Genomic DNA, 26,842 nt, shown 5'->3' with positions numbered 1-26,842 from the left:
GAGGGACCTGAAATGGAGTTTGAGCTGGCGGACAGGAGCTGCACCGGCAGCAAGTTCTGGTCCTGGTGTGAGCGTTTCACACATGTGGTGTAACTCTGCTTTAGAAGAACTAGGCTTGAGAAGGCTGCTTCCAGTTGTGTTACACTTTGACTTGTGTTTCCACTCATTGATATTCTTACTTTAATTTTGAGGAAATTGCATGAGATTTTTCCAACTTTACCTGAGGAAATGAACCTCAGAGCTCCCTGTTGGATCTGTTGAAGGTCCCTCCCTGTTCTGGGTCAAGCACGCCTGTATGGTGTAGGAGACAGAGGTCCTCGTTTCATGCCAGATCCCTTCCCTCCTGGAATTCTTGCAATGACAGGGTAGTTTAGTGTACTTTTTGTTTGCTGTTTGGGTTTATTATGTAGAAAAGAAGCTTGGTAAATCGAGTGGCCAGACAGACATTAAGACAGATGGGTGCCATTGTGGCAAATGTGACATTTGAGGTACGCGCGATTTTGCTCACGTCTAAGAAAACTGCCATGTCTAGGAGTTTACTTTTGAGGATGCTAATTTTGTGTTTGATTTGAAACTTAGGATTTAGTCCAGCTTTTTTACTCTTAAGTGTGCTGGAGTATTCCATGATAATGACTTACTTTTCTCCTCTGTAATGCCCGGTGTAGGCCATGGCCCAGAAGGAGGACATGGAGAAGAGAATCACTACACTTGAGAAACGCTACCTTGCCGCACAGCGCAAAGCCTCCTCTGTGCATGACCTTGATGATAAACCTGAAAATGAAATCACAAATAAGGATTCTCTGCATCGACAGGTAATGGCCTTTACTGACCTGTGTCTGACTTTTATAGTAGTGAATACTGAGGAAGGAAGGTAAAGACCTTTTCATGTGACTCCCATGTTGGAAATCAAGTCCCAGTGTAAAGTTCTTATGACCTGAAAATACTGTGCTCGAAAGTGTGGATGTACATCATGATAAATCAACTGTACTGAAAAGAAATACAATGTTTAAAAACTGAGGGTGACTGCAACTTACAGGTTTGAATGGTTTGGGATTTGGTTTAACCATTTTGTGGAATTCCACTCCTGACTCTTTTGTTTTACTTGACTTGAATCTGTTGGCTTGTTAGCATTTTTCCTGAAAGAGCAGAGAGCAGCAGGGAACTTCAGGGCAGCTGGCTGCCTGTTGGGAACTGGGGTCTCTGTGACAAAAGGCAGGGTTAGAGCTCCAGTCTGATTAGGGTGTGTACTTCCTATGGTTTGGTGAGCTTTACTCGCTCCTGTTCCCGTGTGGTCTCAGATAATCAGGACTTACCCAGGAAAACCAAATCTGGCTTCTCCAAAACAAAGTGAGTCAGTCTGGTGTGTGTGACAAAGTGTATCATTGGCCCCACCACAAAAATAAAATCCTAGAAAGCCATTGAAATTTATGATGCGAAATGCTAATTAAGAGCATTACGATATACAAAATAATGGCTGTAAAAGGCAGATAAGAAAATACTATGTACCATATGCTGTTGTTTTCTGAGGGTTTTAAAGCATATCATATTGTTTATGTGTGTACATAGAGTAATACCCACACAGAAAGCATAAGAAAACTGCTTAGAAGCAAATGCTAACCTCTCAGGAACCCGAGCGTATAGATAACTTAATTTTTTTTCTTTTTCAAACAAGAATCTAAATGTTCTACATTGAAAGTTTTTCAGAGTAAGAAGATCTGTTAAAAGAATAATCGTGCATTCACAAATATTAGTTGACTGGCATTTCACCAGGCACACTCTGATCAGGTCTGTATTTCAGAGAAGATGAAAGCCGTGTTGTGGCTTACAAGCCCGTGGCCATCTGCGGTCGGTAGGGTTCCCTTCAAATGATGATTCTGGTGATGTTTTAAGAAGGGTCAGTACTGAACCCTTATTCCCTTAACTTGTCAATAAGAATGAATATGCTTGTACAGAAAACTGATCTTCTTTAATATATAAGAACTTTTTTTTTTTTTAAAGACTTCTTTGTGGACGTTTCAGATCAGATCAGATCAGATCAGTGCTCAGTCGTGTCCAACTCTTTGCGACCCCATGAATCGCAGCACGCCAGGCCTCCCTGTCCATCACCAACTCCCAGAGTTCACTCAGACTCATGTCCATCGAGTCAGTGATGCCATCCAGCCATCTCATCCTCTGTCGTCCCCTTCTCCTCTTGCCCCCAGTCCCTCCCAGCATCAGAGTCTTTTCCAATGAGTCAGCTCTCCGCGTGAGGTGGCCAAAGTACTGGAATTTCAGCTTTAGCATCATTCCTTCCAAAGAAGTCCCAGGGCTAATCTCCTTTAGAATGGACTGGTTGGATCTCCTTGCAGTCCAAGGGACTCTCAAGAGTCTTCTCCAACACCACAGTTCAAAAGCATCAATTCTTTGGCGCTCAGCTTTCTTCACAGTCCAAGTCACATCCATACATGACCACAGGAAAAACCATAGCCTTGACTAGACGGACCTTTGTTGGCAAAGTAATGTCTCTGCTTTTGAATATGCTATCTAGGTTGGTCATAACTTTCCTTCCAAGGAGTAAGCGTCTTTTAATTTCATGGCTGCAGTCACCATCTGCAGTGATTTTGGAGCCCAGAAAAATAAAGTCTGACACTGTTTCCACTGTTTCCCCATCTATCTGCCATGAAGTGATGGGACCAGATGCCATGATCTTCATTTTCTGAATGTTGAGCTTTAAGCCAACTTTTTCACTCTCCACTTTCACCTTCATCAAGAGGCTTTTGAGTTCCTCTTCACTTTCTGCCATAAGGGTGGTGTCATCTGCATATCTGAGGTTATTGATATTTCTCCCGGCAATCTTGATTCCAGCTTGTGTTTCTTCCAGTCCAGCGTTTCTCATGATGTACTCTGCATATAAGTTAAATAAACAGGGTGACAGTATACAGCCTTGATGTACTCCTTTTCCTATTTGGAACCAGTCTGTTGTTCCATGTCCAGTTCTAACTGTTGCTTCCTGACCTGCATACAAATTTCTGAAGAGGCAGATCAGGTGGTCTGGTATTCCCATCTCTTTCAGAATTTTCCACAGTTTATTGTGATCCACACAGTCAAAGCCTTTGGCATAGTTAAAAGAGCAGAAATAGATGTTTTTCTGGAACTCTCTTGCTTTTCCCATGATCCATCGGATGTTGACAATTTGATCTCTGGTTCCTCTGCCTTTTCTAAAACCAGCTTGAACATCAGGAAGTTCACGGTTCACATATTGCTGAAGCCTGGCTTAGGGAATTTTAAGCATTACTTTACTAGCATGTGAGATGAGTGCAATTGTGCGGTAGTTTGAGCTTTCTTTGGCATTGCCTTTCTTTGGGATTGGAATGAAAACTGACCTTTTCCAGTTCTGTGGCCACTGCTGAGTTTTCCAAATTTGCTGGCATATTGAGTGCAGCACTTTCACAGCATCATCTTTCAGGATTTGGAATAGCTCAACTGGAATTCCAGCACCTCCACTAGCTTTGTTCGTAGTGATGCTTTCTCAGGCCCACTTGACTTCACATTCCAGGATGTCTAGCTCTAGGTCAGTGATCACACCATCGTGATTATCTGGGTCATGAAGATCGTTTTTGTACAGTTCTGTGTATTCTTGTCATCTCTTCTTAATATCTTCTGCTTCTGTTAGGTCCATACCATTTCTGTCCTTTATCGAGCCCATCTTTGTATGCAATGTTCCTTTGGTATCTCTGATTTTCTTGAAGAGATCTCTAGTCTTTCCCATTCTGTTGTTTTCCTCTATTTCTTTGCATTGATCGCTGAAGAAGGCTTTCTTATCTCTTCTTGCTATTCTTTGGAACTCTGCATTCAGATGTTTATATCTTTCCTTTTCTCCTTTGCTTTTCGCTTCTCTCCTTTTCACAGCTATTTGTAAGGCCTCCCCAGACAGCCATTTTGCTTTTTTGCATTTCTTTTCCATGGAGATGGTCTTGATCCCTGTCTCCTGTACAATGTCACGAACCTCATTCCATAGCTCATCAGGCACTCTGTCTATCAGATCTAGGCCCTTAAATCTATTTCTCACTTCCACTGTATAATCATAAGGGATTTGATTTAGGTCATACCTGAATGGTCTAGTGGTTTTCCCTACTTTCTTCAATTTAAGTCTGAATTTGGCAATAAGGAGTTCATGGTCTGAGCCACAGTCAGCTCCTGGTCTTGTTTTTGCTGACTGGATAGAGCTTCTTCATCTTTGGCTGCAAAGAATATAATCAGTCTGATTTTGGTGTTGACCATCTGGTGATGTCCATGTGTAGAGTCTTCTCCTGTGTTGTTGGAAGAGGGTGTTTGTTATGACCAGTGCATTTTCTTGGCAAAACTCTATTAGTCTTTGCCCTGCTTCATTCCGTATTCCAAGGCCAAATTTGCCTGTTACTCCAGGTGTTTCTTGACTTCCTACTTTTGCATTCCAGTCCCCTGTAATGAAAAGGACATCTTTTTTGGGTGTTAGTTCTAAAAGGTCTTGTAGGTTTTCATAGAACCGTTCAACTTCATCTTCTTCAGCGTTACTGGTTGGGGCATAGACTTGGATTACTGTGATACTGAATGGTTTGCCTTGGAAATGAACAGAAATCATTCTGTCGTTTTTGAGATTGCATCCAAGTACTGCATTTCGGACTCTTTTGTTGACCATGATGGCCACTCCATTTCTTCTGAGGGATTCTTGCCCGCAGTAGTAGATATAATGGTCATCTGAGTTAAATTCACCCATTCCAGTCCTTTTCAGTTCGCTGATTCCTAGAATGTCGACATTCACTCTTGCCATCTCTTGTTTGACCACTTCCAATTTGCCTTGATTCATGGACCTGACATTCCAGGTTCCTATGCAATATTGCTCTTTACAGCATCGGAACTTGCTTCTATCACCAGTCACATCCACAGCTGGATATTCTTGTGGCTTTGGCTCCACCCCTTCATTCTTTCTGGAGTTATTTCTCCACTGATCTCTAGTAGCATATTGGGCACCTTCTGACCTGGGGAGTTTCTCTTTCAGTATCCTATCATTTTGCCTTTTCATACTATTCATGGGGACGTTTAGGAAAAGCAAATACTCTGGCAGGAGGTGTTCTGCCCACTGAGACCAAGCCCAGGAACAGAGAGAAAAATTCCCGTGACGCAGCTTCCGAAACAGAACTAATCCAGTAGACACGTGCATTTAGGTTTTGTCTCAGCTTAGTAAAAACGGCAGCGGCTACACCACTTGGCCTGTTTGGATGCTCTGCTCTCCCTTTGTAGGAGGAGGATAAAAACCGACCTTTGCAGGAGCACCTGGAGCTGGAGGAGCAGAAGCTGCAGCAGACGCTGCCCAGGGCGGAGACGCTGCCAGAAGGGGAGGCTGAGCTGGCTCAGCGGGTGGCCGCGCTCTCCAAGGTGCTGCTCTGGGTCCTTGCGGGGCTGGCGCGGGGAGGGCCTGTTCCATGCTGTCCCACCGTGCCCCTCCCCGTGCTGCTCAGTCCACAAAGGAGCGCAGCCGCGGGGAGCGTGCTGCCCGGCTGAGATGGGAGCACGCCCTGAGTGTCAGACAGTCCCGGCTCCCGTGTCATCCCTCCGTTAATTTCCCTCCAGTTTTGTCCTGTGTTCTGAGTGTCCCCAGGACGCTTCAGCTCCAAGTCACTGCTGCTCAGAGTTCAGTCAGCACCTCAAAGCCTAGCAGGATAGAGAGCTAGAAAAATCCCATTCTCGTTTAAGAGATGGCCAAAATAGCTCTGTAATGAACACAGTTTTAAGTCTTGATTCATACATTGTTGAGTAAGTCACAGCGGGGCACGGTGCAGACCCGGGGCCCCACTCCCAGCTTGCAGTCCCCGGGAGCCCACGGGTGAGAGGCCGCGTCCCGGACCCGTGGCGCTGCTGGGGGCATGTTCCCCACAGCCCGCCAGCCACCCCGTCCTTCTGGTGGGAAAGGTGTTGCCCCACACTGCTGGTGGGTACTGGCTGGGCATGGAGAGGTGGGCCTGTGCTGGTGCGGCTGTCCGGAGCGTTGCCCAGAGCTCAGTGAGCGGCTGAGGGGCCTGCCATTCGCGGGAGGCCGGTGGTGCCGGGTGCTCCCAAACCCTCCCAGAGCAGGATCACTAACAGCCGCCTAGGGGGCACCCTTCTGCCTGTGATCTTCCTCTCAAGGGTTGGTTTCTTCTCTCCCCTGACATCTCTGCTGTCTGTCCCCGGTCGGCCTTGTAGTCTGAACTTTGGTCTTCCGGAAGCTCTGTCACTAAGGAGGCTAAACTGTTGGAACTGACCTCCCAGCTTAGGAAGGTAGAATGTGTGCTCTTGTGCGTCCCGTGCTTGCCACTGCCCTGCCCGCGCTGGCTCGCCACAGGCAGTCTGAGGAGGCTGTGCAGCGGCCGCGGGTGCGGGGCCCGGGGCGGGGGCGAGCACGTCTCCTCTCACGAGCCGGTCACCATCACCCTCCGTCAGCCACGTGTCACACGCGAAGCTGCGCTGGCTGCGTGAGCAGGCGAGCGGGCGTGCCCCCCGCGAACCCGGAGCCAGTGGTCTGCACAGAGCATAGCCCGCTTGCCACCCCTGCGGTCACAGCCCGCGTGTCATCAGGACAGGGTCGTTGCGAGCGGAGCTGACGCTGTTCTTGGCCGACAGGTGGAAGAGAGACACCGTAACATCAAGGAGAGGCTGCGCCAGATGGAGGCCCAACTGGAGGAGAACAAGAAGGAGCTGCTGTGGGTGCGTGTGCTGATGGGGAGGCCGCGTCCGGGCCAGAGACGTGGCTTGGGCGGGGGCCAGTTCTGCTGTCTCTGCCGCTCAGGTCTCTGCCGTCGAGTGTGTGTGTATAGCCCTGTCTGCTGGTCCAGGCACCCAACCTTGGGAGCAGGGCCAGATGTGGTCACCCGTAGGTGGTGGGCAGGGGCCAGGGGGTCCCCACGTTCAAAGAGGCTGCTTGTTGCTCTGACCAGCCAGGCCGGGGAGCTGCTCGGGATACAGTTGGACCTTACTAGTGCCCCTCAGACAAACCTAAGGGTGACAGCCTGAGGCCTATGGTGCCCAGCTGTGGAGGTGCTTGCCTCGGACATGGCGCTGGAGTCCCACATGCCCAACTGCTGGTCCAGACATGGTGTGTGTGTGTAGGATGGCTGCTCCTAGGCAGGAGGAGAACCATAGTTCTGCTGTGACAGAAGGCCTGTCAGGAAAGGGCGATGGTGGGGGCTCGCATCAGAGAGTCCTGAGAGAGGTTTCCCAGAAGGGTTGGCCACACAGTGATGCAGACCATTCAGGAAATGGAGTGGGGATCCCAGGTCCAGCCTCAAGTGTCAGTACTGTCCCCACCATACCTGTGTTCTTGGGCCTGACTGCAGAGCCTCACACGCGGGCTCCCGGGGGGCTGTGGTTCTGACTCCCATCCTGAGACCTGCAGTGAGGCTCCCTCCCTGCTTAGGCAGAGAGGACAAGGTCTCCTGATCGGGGGTGCACTTCCTTACTTTCAGAACTGCTATTCAGAGGCTGTTGCGATTGGGATGCTGTTTATGACTAAGCCAATTCAAAGTCAATTTTTGTTTTGCTTTAAAAATATTTGAATGCCGATGCCTTATTGGGGAAGCCGTGACAGGTTTTATTTCCATGGGCTCAAAAAGGGGTGGCCCAGCCCTGGGGAGGGGTCGTGACAAAGACAGCGGGTGCGGGTACTGGCCACGGGGGACAGGGAGCCGGCAAGCCAGCACCTCGAGGCTGCCCCTTGGTTGCTTTGAGGTCATATCTGGGAAATCAAGGCAGGACGTGGGTGAGAGTGGGGCAGTGGGGGGAGACTTGTGGAGAGAAGGGTGTGAGGTTTGAGAGCGAGAGGGCGGCACGGGGCCCAGCAGGCACTCTCCCGTGCATCTCAGATGACAGAGCCACCCTCGCGGTGTGAGGGGCCATCCCCAGAACAGCCCAAGGGCCTGTGCCCCGAGAAGAGAGCCGCGGGGGGCTGGCCCTCCCATCCCCTGGCTGCCCCTGCTCGCTCCTGTCTGTGCGTGTTCAGACCAGCCTGGGAAATGGAGGGCTGGGAACCCGCGAGGACGGCACTCCCCGGTGAACTAGGACCAGTGATGACCGCTGAGGGGGACCCAGCGGCTGCAGAGCTGAAGGATTTTTTTCTAATTTTCCTTCAGCCTGGCTGACGGAAGCATGAATGTATTTTTTTAATTTTCGGTTTTTGTCTCTGACTCCATCAGCCCACCCTTGTGAATAACCTCATAGGATTGCCTTCTGTCCACACTAAGACCTGAGTGTCACCAGGCCATCTAGGAACTGGATTCTCCTCCTGCCCGTTTCTTCAGTACTGCTCGCTTAAGAGATGGCAGTGTCTCATAAGCATGGCCCATTTGCCCAAAGTCAGGGCTTCCATGTAAAATTGTGTTCAGTTCCTGATAGACTTGAGCTGCCCAGAATGTCGCTGACGAGACGTGGTCCTGTCGTGCCCAGGTGCAGCCCCTGAAGGATCAGGACCGGGAGCACGGGCAGCAAGCCAGCGTGCTAGCCAACGTGGCCCAGGCATTCGAGAGTGACGAGGGAGTGTATGACGGCGAGGGTGACGGGGTCACCCTCTTCAGCTCGGCCTCTCTGCTGTCGCCCAGCGGGCAGGCCGATGCCGAGACTCTGGCCGTGTTGATTCAGGAGCAGCTGGACAAGATCAACGAAGAGATCCGGTGGGTGTGCCTGAGCCCAACTCCCCAGAAACTCGGTTCCTCTGAGGAGCTGTCTTCTGCTTAGAGAAGTCTGAGTGTTCCTTAGTAAGAAAACGGACTTCAGGTCTGCTTCCAGAAGTTTCAGTTCTGAGCTTGCCCTTGATTATAGAGCTCAGTCAGCCAGGGCATTCTGTCCACAGTGTGGTGTCGGCACTCTGCGGGGGCGGGTGTTGTGGGGTGTCCCCCTCTCGGCTCTGGGCCCCAAGGTGGGTGAGGTGCCGAGGCGGTGTCTCCTGCGGCCCGTGCATCCTCCGGCACTGAGGGTTCGCCCTCGTGTGTCCCTCGGAGCCTCCCACGTTCTGGTGAAAAGCAACCTGGAACAGAAAAGCTGGGGTTCTGGGGTTGGCAAATTCCCACTCAGATCTGCATTTCCTTTTTAACTTAATACAGTGTGAAGATTGGCTTGTTGTAAGATAGTGATATGTTACTGTATGTTACTCTCAGGACATGTGTTTGAGTTTTTCTCATCTCATCAATATATTTAAAATGTTTTCTTTAGACACAGTCTTGGCAGTTCTAACAGTTTACAAAACAGGATAGAACCCAAAGGCCTGCCTTGTGGTGAGCAGGGGGCCTTGGGTCTGGGTGCAGCGGGGTGGCTGGGGGCCCTGAGGCCTGCCTGGTGCCACACCCGCGCACCTGTGCCTCCCGTCCCGAGTCCACGTTCAGAGTGGCCGCAGGCCGGTGACCCTGCACAGGACCTGGCAGAGCTGCTGCTCAGATTGTTCTCGTCCCGTCAGCCCTGGCCGAGGTGCCTGTTTCTGCCGGTCGAGTGCGGGGGGCTCGGGCAAAAGGCAGGGGTGAACGGCACAGCCAGCAAACGCAGATGGTGCCGCCTGCACTTTTGATGCCGAGACAGACTGCCTTATGGGCCGTGTTTGAGCCACAGACAAGCTCAGAAAGACTGTCTTTCCCCATCCCCATAGGAAATTTGGAACGGTTATATATTAATATTTTTGTTTTTACAGCAAGTGGTCAGGTAAAAGTGATTTTTTCTTATGCAACAAGTTGACTTGATGTAAAAGGTAAATTCTGTCTATCAGCTTGTCAACAGTGAAAAACTTTCAAGATGTATAAGTAGAAGTGAAACTGAAGAGTTTACTACCTGTAAGGATCTTGTATTTTAATTTGAAAACCATTTTATTTGCATAATCATGTATTTAACCTGTATATAAAATCATCCACGACACATTAGGGGAGAAGAGCAGTAACTGTGAATTCTAGGTTAATGCAGCACATTGACATGAATCCAGAAACTCACACAAAGCTGGTGGAGAACTTCATCAAGTGATGCGTTTGTACATATACAACCTTAAAAAAAAATTAAAAGATCAACTCAACCCTTCATCTGGTCTGGAGACTCGTGATTAGAAACTCCAGCTTACTCGTGAATCGCTGTTTTGGTTATACAGAGTTCCCGATTCCCAATGGAAAAGACCTGAAGCACTGACGTGCATCTCTGCCCTGAGAGCAGGGAAGGTAAAGGTTGTCAATTCAGGTGTCTTCTGACACAGAGAGAGTCACCACCCAGACCCCATCAGAATGTTAGATAGAGTAAATAAGTCAAATCAAACGTGAATGATCGGGGGCCACTTTGTAAGACTCAATGATAAGTTATTCTAAGTTTGAGAATATTCCAAAGAGGGAGAGTTGAACCTTTTTGCTGAGATGTTAATTGAGCAACTGTTCCTGGAATTTGCTAATCGTGACACAGAATGCAAGCCCAAATTTGTTGTCCAGACACATTCCTCTGCTGACAAAGGCAGGTGATGATTTTATTCTATTTTAGGTTGATCCAAGAAAAGAAGGAGAACACAGAGCAGCGGGCCAAGGGGATTGAGAGCAGGGTGGGCAAGGGGAGCTCAAGCAACCTTCGTCGTTTGAAATCCTTGAATTCCCTCAACCTGAATCCCGCCTCCTCGCATGCCGGCTCCTGCACGCGCATCAGAGGGCGCTCCAAGCCCCGAAGGAGGCGGCACAGCCCTGCACGGAAGGTAGACAAGCAGGGCATCATGACTCTGGTATGTGTCGGCCTCCTCCATGCCGCGTCCCTCCCCGAGCACACTATTTTTCTTTTCTTTGTTTGTTTTTTCTCTTTTTACCCAGAAGAAAATCAGGTACATTTGCTACGCTCAGAGGTCTAAGATTTTTAAAACTGCCTAGTCTTTCATCGGGCTTCCCTAGTGGCTCAGACGGTAAAGCATCTGTCTGCAATGCAGGAGACCCGGGTATGATCCCTGGGTTGGGAAGATCCCCTGGAGAAGGAAATGGCAGCCCACTCCAGTATCCTTGCCTGGAAAATCCCATGGACCACGGAGCCTGGTAGGCCACTGTCCATGGGGTCGCCAAGAGTTGGACACAACTGAGCAAGATCATTCCATAATCGCACAGCGACAAATTAGTCTTGATATTTGGACCACCGGCTTAGCACGTCATCATGAACTCAGCCAGAGCCTGCCTCTGTAACGCTGGGCCTGGCCTGTGCTGGGCACAGCAGCTGCAGGAAGTTGCTGTTCTCAGGGAGCAGACCGCTTCGTGAGAGTAACCGTAGGCAGCTCTCACGGCGTGTGGAAACCGGGCAGCACATTTCCCACTGGGGATGCCTGGCTGCAGGGTGCAGGGCGTGCGGCGGGAACCAAACCAGGAATCTAAACTGGTCTGCTTGCTGATGGGCCTGGCCGTGCGCTCAGGCCAGCTCTGCGTGTGAAACCAGGTTAAAAGCCCGTGCCCCAGGGCCCCAGGGAAGAGGTCGGGCTTCTTCACTCTTCCGAGTCTGAAAACGGGATGACGACCTAGGGCTTTTGGTGACAGAGTGTGCAGCTCTGAAGCACGTGTCCCAGCTTTCTTCCCTGCTTGCTTAGGTTTTGTGAGTGCATCGCTGTTTACCCATGAAATCAGGTTCACAACACTCTGCTTTGTCATTGCACTTGTATTGTCCCTTTTTTGGTGTTCCACCCACTTCATGTTAGCTGCATTGTTAGTCAGCATATCATTAAATTAAGTGTGAATCATTGTAGCGGCATGTGAAGTGGTAACTAGTCCATTGTGTGGTCTTTGGAGACACTGTTTTTCTAATTTGCATCATTGGCTAATTCGTTGATATTTAAAATTCTTTGACGATTTCTCTGTGGTTTCATGCTTGATTTCCTTCCGAGTATTTGTAAAAGAACAGTTGTGTATATTTTGTCCTGTTGTTGGAGTTCTCTGACGGTGCGTCTGCTTTCATCATTGGTTTTGATTTCCTGGCTCATCCTGTTGTCTGCTTAGTGGTTGTCAATTCAGAGCGCAGCTTCCCACCACTGCCCCCCCTCGCCCCCGAGGCTGTAGTTTACCCATCCATCTCCCCTTCCCCGTCCTCCCACCTGCTCTGGTCATAGCAATGCTGTGGGTGTGCTTAGTCGGGTTTGTGCTTTGTCTTCATGTCTCATTAAATGGTGTTTTTCCCCCAGAGCAGTAAGTTTGAATTAGCCTATCACTATGTACTTAGAAGCGTAATGTAGATGGATCCTCAACTACATATCGTGTAATTCATAAATGAGATTATCCTTACCTATAGAAATGATCTTCTTAAGTGTAGAATTAATGGACTTTTGACACAATATCCTTTCTATGTTGGTGCTTGTATTTAAGACTATAAATCTCATCAGCTTTTGCACAGTTAATGTCTCTACTAGACTCTTTAAAAAACTATCTTCTCTGGTGAATAAAATGTAAAGACTGCACCTGCTATTATGCTAGCTTCCATTCTTACATATTTTCACAGGGCACCTGCTTTAATCAATTTATTTTGAGAAATTTTAAATCAAATTCTAGGTAAGCATTTTACATTAATATCCAATAGGTGGTTAGATTTGTTCAGTGTTAAAATAGGTATTATGGTAACTTCCTCATCAGTTAAATCACTATTTTAAAGTATAACATCTTTTTTATTAAGAGAAACTAACGTATAGAGAAGTTTGGCTGAGAAGAGACAACTGTTAAGGCCCTTTATTGTAGAGAATGCTGTGCTTTAATAAATCATGATGTTGTAATAGAATTGTATCTTCCTGAGTAATAATTTATAGTGTTTAGTAAATCTTGAATAGCTTATTTAATTTCTGTGGTCAAAAAAAATGTTCTGTTTCCAGTTACACGTTCTCTAAATCGTCATCTCACTTCTATGTTTGCCATCATTTTTGCTATACTGTGTTTGTCTATGCTGATTCTTGAAGTTTTAGTTTCAAAGTCACAATAAATCTGGTTTCTCTTCCTTTCTTTGCATGCATCTATCAGCCTAGTGATTTAAGGAAGCATTGTTGAAAGGTAAACTATTTAGTAATTTAGCATGCCTTTGTTTCTCTGTGAAGTATTAGAGAGTCCTTATCATTTTACGTGAATGAACACTGTGTGGTTATGTACTGGTGAAGAATTGACATTTTAATGGAAGTAATGAAACCCACCCACCACTTAAAATATGTTGATGGTTCTGTTGGAAATAGGTCATTCGTTGGGACCATTGTAACAGTTTGCCTATATCCCACTTGTTTGCCTTCTAATCATCTCATGCTTATTTATAGTAGATATAGTATTATTTATTATTTTTAAAATTTTCTTTACTTATTTTTTTGGCCATGCTGCACAGCTTATGGGATCTTAATTCCCCAACCAGGGATCAGACTGGTGTCCCGACAGTGAAAATGCCAAGTCCTAATGTCTGGACTACCATGGAATCTCCGCTTAGAGTTTTTTAAAAACAAATGACTGACTCAGAGCCATAGATGTTAGATTTGGAGGAAGCCAATTTAATGATGGTGGGTAGCAGTGTGCAGGTGACTCTGTGCGCCAGGCACCGTGTCAAATGCTTTCCGAGTCTGTCATGTAATCCCGCAGACACCCAGGTGAGGTCCAGGCTGCTGTTATCCCCATTCAGCAGACATGGACACTGAGGCTTCGAGAGGCCGGGCACCGTGCCCAGGCTCGCACACCCAGTAGCAACTGTATAAGTGAGACCTGTCTGGACCCCGAAGGGGTTAATCTGTTCCCCACACTGTTGCCACCACTGTCTTTCCTGTCTTCAGACCCAGGACCAGCGGAAAAGCTGGGAGTCCAGGCGAGATCATTTTTTTTAATTAGTTTATTTTTTAATTGAAGGGTAATTGCTTTACAGAACTTTGTTCTTTTCTGTCAAACCTCAACATGAACCATCCATAGGTACAGATACATCCCTTCCCTTTTGAACCTCCCTCCCATCTCCCTCCCCATCCCACCCCTCTAGGTTGAAACCAATCAGTTCTTAGTGAAGACCTAGGACGGAGGAGCCTGGTAGGCTGCAGTCCATGGGGTCGCTACGAGCCGGACACGACTGAGCGATTTCACTTTCACTTTTCACTTTCATGCATTGCAGAAGGAAATGGCAACCCACTCCAGTGTTCTTGCCTGGAGAATCCCAGGGACGGGGGAGCCTGGTGGGCTGCCGTCTATGGGGTCACACAGAGTCGGACACGACTGAAGTGACTTAGCAGCAGCAGTTTACTTTATGTAAACCACAGTGAGCGAACTACACTCAAACTGCAAGTACTTCAGTGTGTAGCCCCCAGTCTGTATGTTACTGAGAAATACAAGCCAGACACATGGTGTTCGCATGGAGGGGTTAGGTACCTTTTCTGTACTTCACTTGCTGTCATGGGTTCAGTAACCTGCATCATCACTAAACATGATTTTGGGTGGTGGTACAAGCTGTTTCCTTTTCTCCTTCAAACAGAAAGGTCTGGACGGCTTTGCTGAGAGGTTTCTTACTCTTGCTAGTAGTGCTCCTGAGCAGCATCTGGCGATGAACACAGTCCTTTCATCAGGGCAGTTCATGCCATGCAGGGTTCACAGTGCTGGCGTGGCTCCGCTGTCCTGCCTGTCGGGGCCATCTGGTCTCTGGATGCAAAGGAGGGCGGAGCCTGGCTGCAGGGAGGCTCCTGGCCAGGATCTCTGCACTCAGTAGGGTGCTCTCGCTGCCCCATGGCCCTGCTTCTCTTGAACAAGACAGTCCTTTAAGATGGCATTAAGCTAGAACAACACATTTTTTTGTACTTGGCGGATAGCATCGCTAATATGTTTTCAAATAAGTTTCTGGTTATAATGTAAAGCCTGTGTGATTGCCTTTTTTGACACAGTCTATCGTTAGCCAGTTTTACACTTACCTCACTCCCTCAGCTGCCACCTATACCAGAAGAGGTACAAGATGACAAGACCGCCATCAAATGTGAAGCCTCGACCCCCTCCTTGCTGCGGTTCCTTCGGCTAGACCGGCTGGACAGGGGGTCACAGCACAGAGCCAGCTACGAGGACATCAGGGACGCCCGCAAGTAAGGGGCCTGTGCGCCTCGTCGTTAGTCTCGGGAGCCCTGCGCCTCTTGTCTTCAAAGAGTTGCAAGGATGATTGTAAAGGAATCCCACTGGATTCGGTGCCTGTGTTTAGTGGTGAACTTCAGGTGCCGGGGTAGAAGAGTTCAGTGACCTCAGTGATTTTAAAAAACATCCGTCTCTATGTGTTGACTCCTGTGGGAGATTTCTTCCTGCTCTTGCTAGAGGTCTGCCCAGTCTGGGACGCGTTCCTGATGGTTATGGCTCCGTGCCTCTCGGATTTGTTCTTGAGGGTCCCTCCCTTTTTCTCAGGGGTCTCCTCTCAGGAGACTGTCTGTCACCTCCTGTGACTGACCCTGTCCTCATTCAGACCCCCACCTGCTGAGCTCCCGTCGTGAGCCAGGCAGCACTCGATGGAGGGCACATGTGGTCACCTGACCTGCAGCCCTGCGCACGGTGACCGTCACTCTCCTGCCACGGCCGGGGATGGTCACCCTGTGAGAGGCGGGGGGAACTGCCCAGAGCAGGGGAGCTCGCCTTCTCTGGGAGGGTCGTCACCTGCAAGCAGCGACCCTGAGGGAGGGTTGGAGGGCCCTCTGCACCAGCTCGTCTGGAGTGAAGCCCTCCTCAGGGGAGAGCTCCAGGCAGAGAATCTCAGCTTCCCAGGGCCGTTGTTTGTGGCCGGAAGCCTGCATTGCTCGTGTGGAGTGTGGCTGGTGAAGCAGACTCCACTGTCTGCTGTGAGGTTGAGGCACGGGTGTTGCTGGGTGGCCAGTTCTATCAGTAGGTCTTGTGGAGGGGTGTGTGTTTGCACAAGGGCACCGGTTAAAGGTTGTTTTCTCTCCCCAAAGCTCGACAGGCTCTCAAGACAGCCCCGGGGGCAACCCCAGCAGCAGCCAGGACTCACTGCAGAAAGCCCCAAAGAAGAAGGGCATCAAGTCCTCCATCGGTCGTTTGTTTGGCAAGAAGGAGAAGGGCCGGCCTGGACACCCCGGCAAGGAGGCGCTAGGACCAGGTGGGTGCCTCACCGTTCAGAGGGAGGAGGGTCTGCATGCGTGTCTCTTCTGTGTCTCCCCCACTGTCCCCACGAGGCTCCTGTCACTCACGCTGGGTGTCCTCCTGGGAGGAGCAGAGGAGGCGTCTGTCTTCTTTAGGGTCCGAGATGATTGGATCAGTTGATGAATGGATGTGTGGATGGATGGAAGAATTAAGAGTTAAAGGATGGATGGATTAGTGAGTGGACGGATGGATGAACAGATGGCTAGCCAGATGGGTGGATGAACAGAGCACGGAATGAATATTGCAGATGTTTATACTGCAGTGCTAGAAACATACTCTACGAAATGGATTGAGTAGGAGCTGGGCAATGAGTGTTTCCTGCAGAACAGTGACAAGTGTTTGGAAACGGCCTAAGGGCTCATCAGTGAGGGGTGAGGTAAAATCTGTGGACACCCCACAAGGAACAGCACCCTCTTCTTCCTGCCACTTTCCCCATCCCCAGGAGCTCATCATGGGTTCTGCCCATGCCCCCTACTCCATCCCACAGCCACACAGGTCCTCCTGGCGTCTCCTCATCACACAGTGTTATCAGGCCCCCATCTCACTCGGCTTCATCTCCTGAAGGACAGGGTATGTTCCTGCCTCTTCAGCCAGAGATTTGTTGAGTGTCTTGTTTGTGCTGGGTGTGGGATGTATAGGGGTAAGTAAAACAGATATGGTCTGGAGCACAGTTAAGTGAGAAGAGAGAAAAAGCAGATTATTAAATGCTATCCTTATTATTAATAAATATAACGCTGAGATGGATGGTGCATTGATTATATACCAGATGCTGTGTGTGCCCCTTACCAAACAGGTGCTGCCACCTCCCTATTTACAGAGGAGGAGACAGTGATGGTCATGCGGTTAGGGAGTGGTGAGGGCAGGTTCACACCCATGCAGTGTGACCATGCACTTTGCCGAGCCCCAGCCACCTCTCTGGTGGATGCAACAGGAATGAGATGGTTCTATGGCATCACTGATTCGATGGACATGAGTTTGAGCAAACTCCAGGAGATAGTAAATTACAGGAAAGCCTGGAGTGTTGCAGTCCACGGAGTGGCAAAGAGTCGGACACAACTGAGCGACTGAACTAAAACCTGAGTGTGTGCTGAACTGCTTCAGTCGTGTCTGACTCTCTGTGACCCCAGGGACTGTAGCCCACTAGCTCCTCTGTCTATGGGATTCTCCAGGCAAGAAGACGAGTGGGTTGCCATGCCCTCCTCCAGGGGAATCAAACCCCATCTCTTGTTATCTCTTGCAGTGGCAGGCAGGATCTTTACCACTAGAACCACCTGGAAAGCCCCAGTGAACGCTGACAACTAGGAAATGCAGAAAATAAGGGCTGCTCCTAAGTTAGAAGAGCAGCAAGCACAGATTGTAAAGAGGAAAACACACGATGACTGACAACAGTGCTGACAGAAACAAGCAGGGATGCGTTCACCCACATCAAGAAAATGCGCCCTTCGGAAGAGGAGCCCTTGGAGGGACAGTTGGAACCGGAATGGAACTGGAATGAAAACCGAGGCCATGGTCAGCAGAGCCCACTCACACGGCCCGAGTGAGCTTTCTGAGTCCCCAGAGCTGCTGGTGGTAACATCTGGGCGCTGAGGCCGGGCAACGTCCCCGAGTGAGCTAAGGCATCCCTGCTCTCCTTCCAGTGCTGCTGCGGGGCCCTCTGTGGGCGGCCACCCTCATCCCCTGCTCTGCCACCCGCTGGGGCCCGACTGTTCCCCTGGGATCCTTTCAGCCCTTGAGCTTCTGTGTTCCCAGCCCTCTGCCACACCAGACCGGGACTCAACTCAGGACTTGGGCTTGAGATATCGAGGAGACCGTGAATCTGGAAGGACACAGCCCTGGGGCCCTCGAGTGACCACGTGAGAGAGCTGGAGAGCAAAGCCCCCTCGGGGAGGAAGCAGAGCTTTGAAACGTGCCCACACCCACCGCTGCTTCCGGCACAAGTGCCTCTTCTTTGCCTCTCCTTGGCCTGAAACAGGCCCCAGCTGCTACTGTTGTTCCGCAGGTGATTCCTAAAGATGCACCTCCTGCAAGAGCTATCGTCCTGCTGCTCTGGGGCTGCCTAAGTGTGCTCAGGAGTGTCAGACAAGTGGGGCTGCCACGCCTGATGCTGGGGAAGGGCCTGATGCTGGGGGAGTGCCTGATGCTGGACTAGGGCCTGATATTGGGGGAGGGCCTGATGCGGGACTAGGGTCTGATGCTGGGGGAAGGTCTGATGCTGGACTAGGGCCTGATGCTGGAGGAGGGCCTGATGCTGGACTAAGGCCTGATGCTGGGGGAGGTCCTGATCCTGGACTAGGGCCTGATGCTGGGGGCAAACGTCTGATGCTGGCGGGAGGTGTGATGATGGTGGGCAGCCTGCTCCCAGATGTACACAGAGTTGTGATTATAAATATGAGAAATGTTTTTTCATACTTTCCTGACCACCTTGCTATGTTCTTTTTTTCTGAAGCATAATTGCTGTGCAATATCGATTTGATTTCTGCCATACATCAACATGAATTAGCCATAGGTGTACATATATCCCCTCCCTCTTGAATCTCCCTCCCACCTCCCTTTGCTACATTCTTGTTTCTATGGATATATGAATAATAAAGACTGTTGACTAAAATAACATAAAAAGCTCCCCCACACAAGCATGCACACGCACACTCCCTAGTGCATCATTCGGGTCCGCGTCAGGGTTGCCCTCGGCCACCCCGCCCTGGGATCCACGGTGAGCCTTGACACCTGCACTTTGTTCCCACCCTCGGCCCGCTGCCCACGCCTCAGCAGCAGAGGGGCCCTGTCCCCACAGATGCTGAAGTGATGAAGCCTCTTGTCTCCGGAGCCAAGGGTACGAACACCTAGTCGGTCGTCCTTTGGGGACACCTATACTTCCGCCTTCTAGCCTTTCCATTGTATCCATCCGTTTCTCTTAACAGAATGTCCGTGTGATGACACGGGCTCCCATTACCAGCTCTGGTCTGTTCTCATTGAGAGTACAGCTTACCCTCGGCACTCTCTATTGGCAGCGGGAAATTTTGCTCCAGTACTTTATTGAAGCAGTGAGTGCAGTGAAGTCGCTCAGTCGTGTCCGACTCTTTGCCACCCCGTGGACTGTAGCCCGCCAGGCTCTTCTGTCCATGGGATTCTCCAGACAAGAATGCTGGAGTGGGTTGCCATTTCCTTCTTTAGGGGATCTTCCCAACCCAGGGACCGAACACGGGTCTCCGGCATTGCAGGCAGACGCTTCATCCTCTGAGCCACCAGGGAAGCTCTGACTTTATTGAAAGAAAGCAATAAATAATACTGTGATAAAAATAGTTCAAAAGTAGACTGGACACACTTTGTCACATATTCAGGAAGATCACAAAAGATTAATAGAAAAACAGAATGGTAACAATGAATTGTACAAGGAAATTAAAGGCAGAACCCACATGTAGAGAGACATGCTGTCTCTGTCTACCGAGATATCAGCTGCATAAGGCAGCATCATCTGAACGCATCTCTTACTAGCTTTTTTAATGTGCTGCCGAAAAAGTAAAAGTTACCTTTGCTACTTAAGCTATCCAAAATGGCTATGTCATCAAAATCTAAAAATGTACCCCTAGGCCCATTCTTTAAACATGTTTACAAACAGATGTAAAAAGATGATTTACGTAAGAAAAATAAGGCCTTTGTCAGAGCTGCACTCTGCTGTCTGTCTGTCTGGGATGTGGCGCCCTCAGTGTTCAGCTCGATGGCTCCGCAGCGGGTGCAGGGCACCGCGGTTGGTCCTCGAAGAGTCTCACTGGAGGCGAGGGATCCAGGTCCACAGAGACTAGGTTACAGGAGAGATTTTCATAGTCGTCTTCTAGTCATCCTTTCAGCCCAAATTTCATTAGAAGCTCACATTTAACACCCAGTACTTTTAAATCGCTTCACACTGCAGACAAAAAGCATGTCTTCCTAGAAAAAAAAGTACAGTTTAAGTCAGTCGTTAAAATACAACAATTGGTTGAAATTAAGTTCGCTCATTTCAGAGTGATTGTTGGACAGCTTGGTTACATTCTGGAAGGATAATGCACACCGCGTCATGATGATTTTACAATCGCAGTAAAACCCCTTCTCTCATGGTTTAACATTTAAAAATTAAACAAGAATAATTACAATAAATGCATCATTTACAAAAGCCCTATATTTGTTCATAGGATTTATACAGACAAGCATTACAGTACATTCATTTGAAAGACTAAAATCAGGTATCAGAACATGAACTGATCTGAAAGGAGATTCATAGCCCGGATATACAAGAAAAAGTAAGTATATAAATGAAGTCATAAGTTTACATAAATATAAGAAACATTAAATTTTAAAATATTTTCTCTGTGGTATTCATGAATTTTTCACTAATTAAAAACTCTGTAATAAAATATCTTAGGGTCCATATAACAAGTATTAACAGATTAAAGATTGCATTGAGTTCAAAATGTAGTCTTTGTCGTATTCTGGACGCTGTATAATCGCCTGCAGAATTAGTGCAGGTAAACTGGAAACAAACAGACGAGTCAGTCCAGGGACGGCGGCTGGTGCCGGAGCCCCTGCCCCTTCAGACACCCCACCCCCACCCCATTCTGGGCTTCAGCTGCTTTGAGAATCCAGAGAAACACGAAGGACCAAGCAGATCAAGGAGAGAACTCTGTGGCTGACTTTATTCTGACATATAGCTAAAAGCTGCTGGTAAAAAAACTTACAACTCAATCCAGCTTTCCAGCTGAGCCGTGAACAGGACAGAGCAGACAGCCTCGTGCTCTCAGAGCGGCTGGAGCAGGGCTGGGCTCCCGGGCTGGACCCACCAGAGGACCACCCAGAGCAGCACCTGCAAGGGACGGTGGCCCCTCAGCAGCGGCCGACCCCCAAATGCTGGTGCACTTCAGTGTTAAACACTGGCCTCCGGACGGAGAGGCCCAGGGCAGGGCAGCCTCGTGAACCCTGATGCTCTGGGCCCTGTGCCCTCTGAGAACGTGCACGCAGGGCGTGGCCAGCAGCACTGCTGCTGTGGGAGGGACACCCGTGTGCATGGACGCGAGGGAGACTCGGGCCGTGCTCTGACTACTCCGGCGGCAGCCAGGTGCCAAGGTCATGTTCTCTGCTGCTGAGGGCTCTCCCGGGCTGACCTCCGGAGACCCGCTGACCCTCCAGTCCTAGGGTGTCGCCTCCATGCTCTTGCGGGACCAGGCCAGCCTGTGCTCACCCCGAAACTCAGCAGGAGTAAGTCCTGACTGTAGCAGAATCCAGCCTCTGCGTTCCCACCACGCTTCCTGGTCCCAAGAGTGCGGGAGGAAGCGTGCAAACACAGACTGCGGGTAGTCGTGGAACGTCACATGGGGCACAAGGACACTCACACTCACACCCGCAGCAGCGCCCACTCCTACTGAGGGTCTGGGGAAACTTTTAGAGGGTGGATGAGGCGGAGAGAGCGAGCCTGGGGGCTGTCACGTGGGGGTCCCTGCCACCTGGGGGGGCGGGGTGGTCACACTAGAGCAGCACCGGCACATTCGATGACAGAAACGCCATCATGGGGACAGCTACTCCACGTGACCAGCTAGCTGCCAGTCTCTCCTGAGACCTCCAGATTCACAGAGCTCCAGATTCACATATTCGACACAGTCTATTGTTACCCAGTTTTACACTTACCTCATTCCCTCAGCTGCCAGCTTTACGGGAAGAGGTACGAGATGACAAGACCACCATCAAATGTGAAACCTCGACCCCCACCTCTCTGCGGTCCCTTCGGCTGGACCGGCTGCAGACGGGGTGCTGTGCACGGCCAGCCACGGGGACCTGAGGGACGCCCGCAAGTAAGGAGCCTGTGCGCCTCGTCGTCAGTTTCAGGAGCCCTGTGCCTCTTGAAAGTGATGGTAGGATAATTTTAAAGGAATCCCAGTGGATTTGGTGCCTGTGTCTAGGGGTGTGTGTGTGCGTGTGTGTGTCTTCTGGTAGGCAGGTTTCTCTGGATCTGGTGTTAAGGTGGATGTCTAACTCTGTGTGTGTGTGCGCACATGCACAAGTGGGTTGTTCTTTGCTCTGTTGCTACACGTGGCAAACTCTAGGAGGTTCTGGTGGCTTCATAGGGAACAATTCAAAGTACGAAGATTTTCTGACCACAGAGGATAATCTTAGTTCTGTCAGTCAACCAGAGACAACATTGACTCAGGGAAAATGCCTTATCTATAAAACGTGAAAAAATGTTTTAGTATTCCAGAAAAAAAATCACTTGAATATAGTTTAACATTTTTGGCATTATAGATGTGAGAATCAGTTTGTTTCTCAAAACTATTTTCTTTCTATTAAGCCCAATTTGTCTCAAAGTTATTCTTTTAATTGCTAAATGTACACAGCCAATGTATCCACTTTCAGAGCATTTTTGAGGGTTGGTGAATCTCAGATTTTCACGTTGTGTGGAAACTCGCAGGGAGAGCACTGCGGGCTCACCAGGTGCTGGACACGCTCCGTGAGGAAGGGAGGCCGAGGCCGCGGGACCGTCCGCATCCCTGTTGGTCATCGCAGTGTCCCGGGCGTGCGGGGACTCCCCTCAGGCATCACGTACCTCCTGCTCTAAATGCTGTCTTTCCTCTTCCCCTTGGTGGACACTGTCACGCGCCAGCTCCAGGGGAAGCCGAGTCAGCAGGTGTGCTGAGCTGTGTGTGTCCTGAAGCCTCCCCGTGGGGCTCGTCCCCAGCTCCAGGCTCTGAGCTGAGCACCGCTGCAGGAGTGGGGCATGGTGTTGGTGAAGGGGAGCCCAGCGAACCCTCGTAGGAGGTGCTGGGCTGTGTGGACGGTCAGTCTCTGAAAACAAGGCCACACCTGTTGTCTGGGTGGTGCCACGTGTGTAGCATTTGATAGGAAGAAGCTCACACAGCCATCTTGTTAGGAAAGACAGCTTGACCATGGTGCTCATGTCCTGCTTTAAAGTGCCCGTTGTCATCCACAGATGGTGTGGCTTTCTCTCGGGCGTGTCTGTTCCCCATAGAATTCACGGTATTTCCGAATGTCTTTCTCCTGTGACTCTAACTTTAAGGCAAGGAAGCATGCCACGTCAGTTGACTGCTAAGCAAGTGTTTTAACGAATTGTACTCGGGGTCTCAAATTTGACCCTCGAGGGGGCAGAGGAGGTCTGAGCTAAGTAGCCCCGCAGGGTGGCCCGAGCAGGGTCATCACAGCGTTCCACAGAGCAGGTAGCCCCCCAGGCTCGTCTCTGAAGCTGTCTCTGTAAAGCTAGGTTTCAGCTGAGAGTGAGCCGGTGACAGCAGAGTGATGCAATATCCTATAGCCGAGGAAGGAAATAAACCCCAGCAGAAGCCAAGCGAGTCTTCCATTTGCTTCTGGATGGTGGTTGTGGTTGGGACGCAAACTCCAGGCACGTGATACATGCCTTGTTCCCCTGGGATATGGGAATTTAAAAAGTTTGCCTTTTTTAAAAACTCTCCCTGAGCTATTAAGGGGCTTCCCTGGTAGCTCAGACGGTAAAGCATCTGCCTTCACCGATGTGGCAAACCTGGGTTTGATCCCTGGGAGATCCAAGATCCCCTGGAGAAGGAAATGGTAACTAACCCACTCTAGTACTCTTGCCTGGAAAATTCCATGGGTGGAGGAGCCTGCTAGGCTACAGTCCATGGGGTTGCAAAAAGTTGGGCAGGACTGAGTGAATTCACTTTCACTTTCACTTCTTGAGCTATTAAGATACCTGTTGTGTTTTCTGGTATAATTATTCCTAGAAAACAGAATATTTACTATTCTAGGAAACTTAAGGTTGACTTAAAGGAACAGTTACTTGAAATTTGATGTGAACCATTTCGAGCTTTAACCATACATAGACTTCACAATCTTAAGTAAAGTCTAATGCCATTTGAGTGTATTGAAAAGCCACTGTGTATCTTTAGGGAATTCCCTAGCAGTCCAATAGCTAGGACTCTGCACTTCCACTGCATGGGGCCTGGGGTTTGATCCCTGGTTGAGAACTAGGGTCCCACAAGCCACGCAGGGGCCTAGTCAAAAAAGAATGACCAGTATCTTAATTTAGCACATAGCTAATTAGCTGAACAGCAGTGTAGGATAGAAACAGCCCCCATCCACCTCTCTCCTTGCTTGCTGTGTTAGAGTGCTCTGTGTTGAAAGTCTGCGCTGCTGTTTGTGTGTCTGTTGTGAAATGCTGTGCATCCCTGAAGCTCTCTCAGGGACAGGTTCCTCTGCTCAGACCCCGGTGTGGTTTCTTCTTCTATGTATCTGTCCTCCCTGTTTAGAAAGGGAAGAGTGGATGTTTTTCCTTGACTACCCTCCTCCCTTGGATGTGCAGACTTCTGAATCCTTTAAGGTTGGCAATAACTCTTTCATCGGGAAGGATGTGATTCTATAAGGAATTGCGGGGACTCATTCAGCATTTCATGACTCAGGGTTCTTTGTAATATGTCTGAACTCTCATTAAGTAGATGGCTTAGAAGATTAAAGGAAAATGATGGGATGCAGACTATTTCACTTTTGCAAATTTATAAAGAGAATAAATACTTAGGTTAACTTGTTTTATACCCGTGTGTAGTAGTGATTCTTGAATTTTGAATGTTTCGTTACTTGTAGGCATGAGTTGCTGGAGGAAGCCTGGAGACAAGGCGTGCCTTCGCACAGTGGGACGGGCCAACTGTTGTGGTCTGGCTGGAGGTGTGTATGCGCCCCCCCACCCCCACCCGCACCCGCACCCCCGTCCTGGGCCCCGTGTGTCAGTCCCTCCACAGCCATGCATAACCTCTTGCCTCCTGTCTCCCGTCCCAGTTCTGAGTCGGGATGCCAGCCTGGTACGTGGCTGCTTGTGAGCCAACGTGAAGAGCGGCGGTCATCATGCCTGCCCTGTTGGACATGGAGATCCAGCGTGAGATCGGCATCAGCAACCCGCTGCACCTGCTGAAGCTGCGGCTGGCGATCCAGGAGATCATGTCCCTGACCGGCCCCTCCGCCCCTCCCACATCCAGAACGGTGCACCTCCCTCCTTCCGTAGGGAGAGTTCGCGCCCCGTTTGTGTCGCTTCCGGGGTTCTCTATACAGATGTCCACTGTTCCAGCTTAAATAAGGTTCTAGCATTCAAAACCATGACAGCTTTTCATTTGCGGCAGTTGTGTTGTTAAGATAGATGATTCAATACTTCAGACAGATCATCTTTGTAACAGATGGGCTGCAGCGGCAGTGTAATAGAGAAATGGGAGCTTTTGAAAACATGAAAAAGGGACTTCTGCAAACGTGAAAATTGTAAAAAAAAAAAAAAAAAAAGGAAGTTTTTGAAAATGTATTAAAAGAAATGTAAATATAAATGTCAAGAAAGTGAAAGAGAAAAGGCTTAGCCCCCAGGCTGCATTGTTTTTCCCTCATTTGACTTGTCAGGCCTGTCCTCTTCAGCAGATTCCTTTTCAGGAGCTGTAGACCCTGGGCTCTCAGGGTTTAAGAGTCCGTACATCCGCCAGGTCACACCAAGTCGTATCGTGCTCATCCAAGTTTCCTCCACGTGGGAAGACCTTGAAAGTCCTGTAAGAGGGTCCTCCTAGTTAGAAAAATTAAAACGAATCTGGTGGAAACGTGGATTGTTGCCAGGAGATCAGGGCCGGCCAGCTCCTCATTTCTCGAGTGCAGACTCAGGACACAGCTCAGTCCCCACGCTTGGTGTGTCCATTCTGGAGAGGAACCCTGGTGAGGAGACATGACCTCCCAGAGGTACCTGCCCTGAGGAGCAGGTGGAGCCTGACTCAGGCTCACGGTTATTTTACACAAAAAGCGTGAAGGCTTTCTCGTCCGTTTGTCTTCCTTGTTTCTAAGTGTGAGCGTGAGGGTGGTCAATCACCCCGCGCTGATGCGCTTGTTCCTAGCATGTCTGCTCTGCTCTCTGTGCCCGAGGGTTCACCAGAGCCACCTTTTTAGAAATGAAGGTGCTGAGGGTTCCCCGGAGGTTTTATTAAAGTATCTCAGTAAAGGGAGCTTCTTATGAGTTGAGTTTAACAGGTGGTGAACTCAAGCAGCACCCCCGTGAGGATGGGGTTGGGGGTGGGGCATGCGAAGAATCCTGATGAGCTCCTGGGGATGGGGAAGGTGGCAGGAAGGAGGGGGAGGGCTGTTCCTTGTGGGGTATCCACAGATTGTACCTCCCCGCTCACTGATGAGCACTTAGGCCGTTTCCAAACACTTGTCACTGTTCTGGGGAAAACAATTATTGCCCAGCTCCTACTCAATTTTGTAGAATATGTTTCTAGAATTGCAGTGTAAACATCTCCTTTATTCATTCCATCCTCCGTTCATCCACCCTTCCAGCCAGCCAGCCATCTGTTCATCTATCCATCCACTCACTAATCCATCCATCCATCCACTCAGTAATTCATCCATCCATCCATCCACCCATCCATGCATCCACCTGTCCATCCAGTCAGCCAGTCATCTGTCCAGCCATCTATCTACTCACTAATCCATTCATCCACTCATCCATCCATCTTCCATCTGTCTATCAATCCATCCATCTATCCAACCACCCATCCATCCATCCACCCATCAACTCATTAATCCATCCAATCATCTGTTCATTTATCCATTTATCTGTTCATTTATCCATCCATCCATCTATACAAACTTCCTCCCTCCCTCCCCCAATCCTTTCCTTCCATCCTTCGTTCCTCAGTAGAACTTGACGTTTTTGTGCATATTGGTATTTTATTCCTCTTAAGTTTAATCATAGGGTATTTCTATTTCTCCCAGCACCTTGCTTT

General features: G+C 49.4%; 1 protein-coding gene across 1 annotated transcript in view; it reads left to right on the top strand.

The window, feature by feature from the left end:
- Positions 1-25,163, top strand: part of LOC129650983 (liprin-alpha-1-like) — a 30,006-nt gene extending 4,843 nt beyond the window's left edge. The window contains 14 exon segments of the mRNA XM_055579732.1: positions 666-812; positions 5,260-5,394; positions 6,202-6,276; positions 6,619-6,702; positions 8,437-8,660; positions 10,489-10,720; positions 12,972-13,001; positions 14,883-15,034; positions 15,884-16,077; positions 21,525-21,575; positions 23,380-23,407; positions 24,681-24,718; positions 24,721-24,761; positions 24,873-25,163. Of these exon segments, the coding sequence (XP_055435707.1) occupies positions 666-812; positions 5,260-5,394; positions 6,202-6,276; positions 6,619-6,702; positions 8,437-8,660; positions 10,489-10,720; positions 12,972-13,001; positions 14,883-15,034; positions 15,884-16,077; positions 21,525-21,575; positions 23,380-23,407; positions 24,681-24,718; positions 24,721-24,761; positions 24,873-25,163 (1,722 nt within the window).
- Positions 25,164-26,842: the final 1,679 nt, after the last annotated feature.

This window comes from Bubalus kerabau, chromosome 4 (genome assembly GCF_029407905.1).
Source record: "Bubalus kerabau isolate K-KA32 ecotype Philippines breed swamp buffalo chromosome 4, PCC_UOA_SB_1v2, whole genome shotgun sequence".
In the NCBI taxonomy this organism is placed as follows: Eukaryota; Metazoa; Chordata; class Mammalia; order Artiodactyla; family Bovidae; genus Bubalus; species Bubalus kerabau.
The sequence above is the reverse complement of the archived record's forward strand: the minus strand, read 5'-3'. Positions and strand labels throughout refer to the sequence as shown.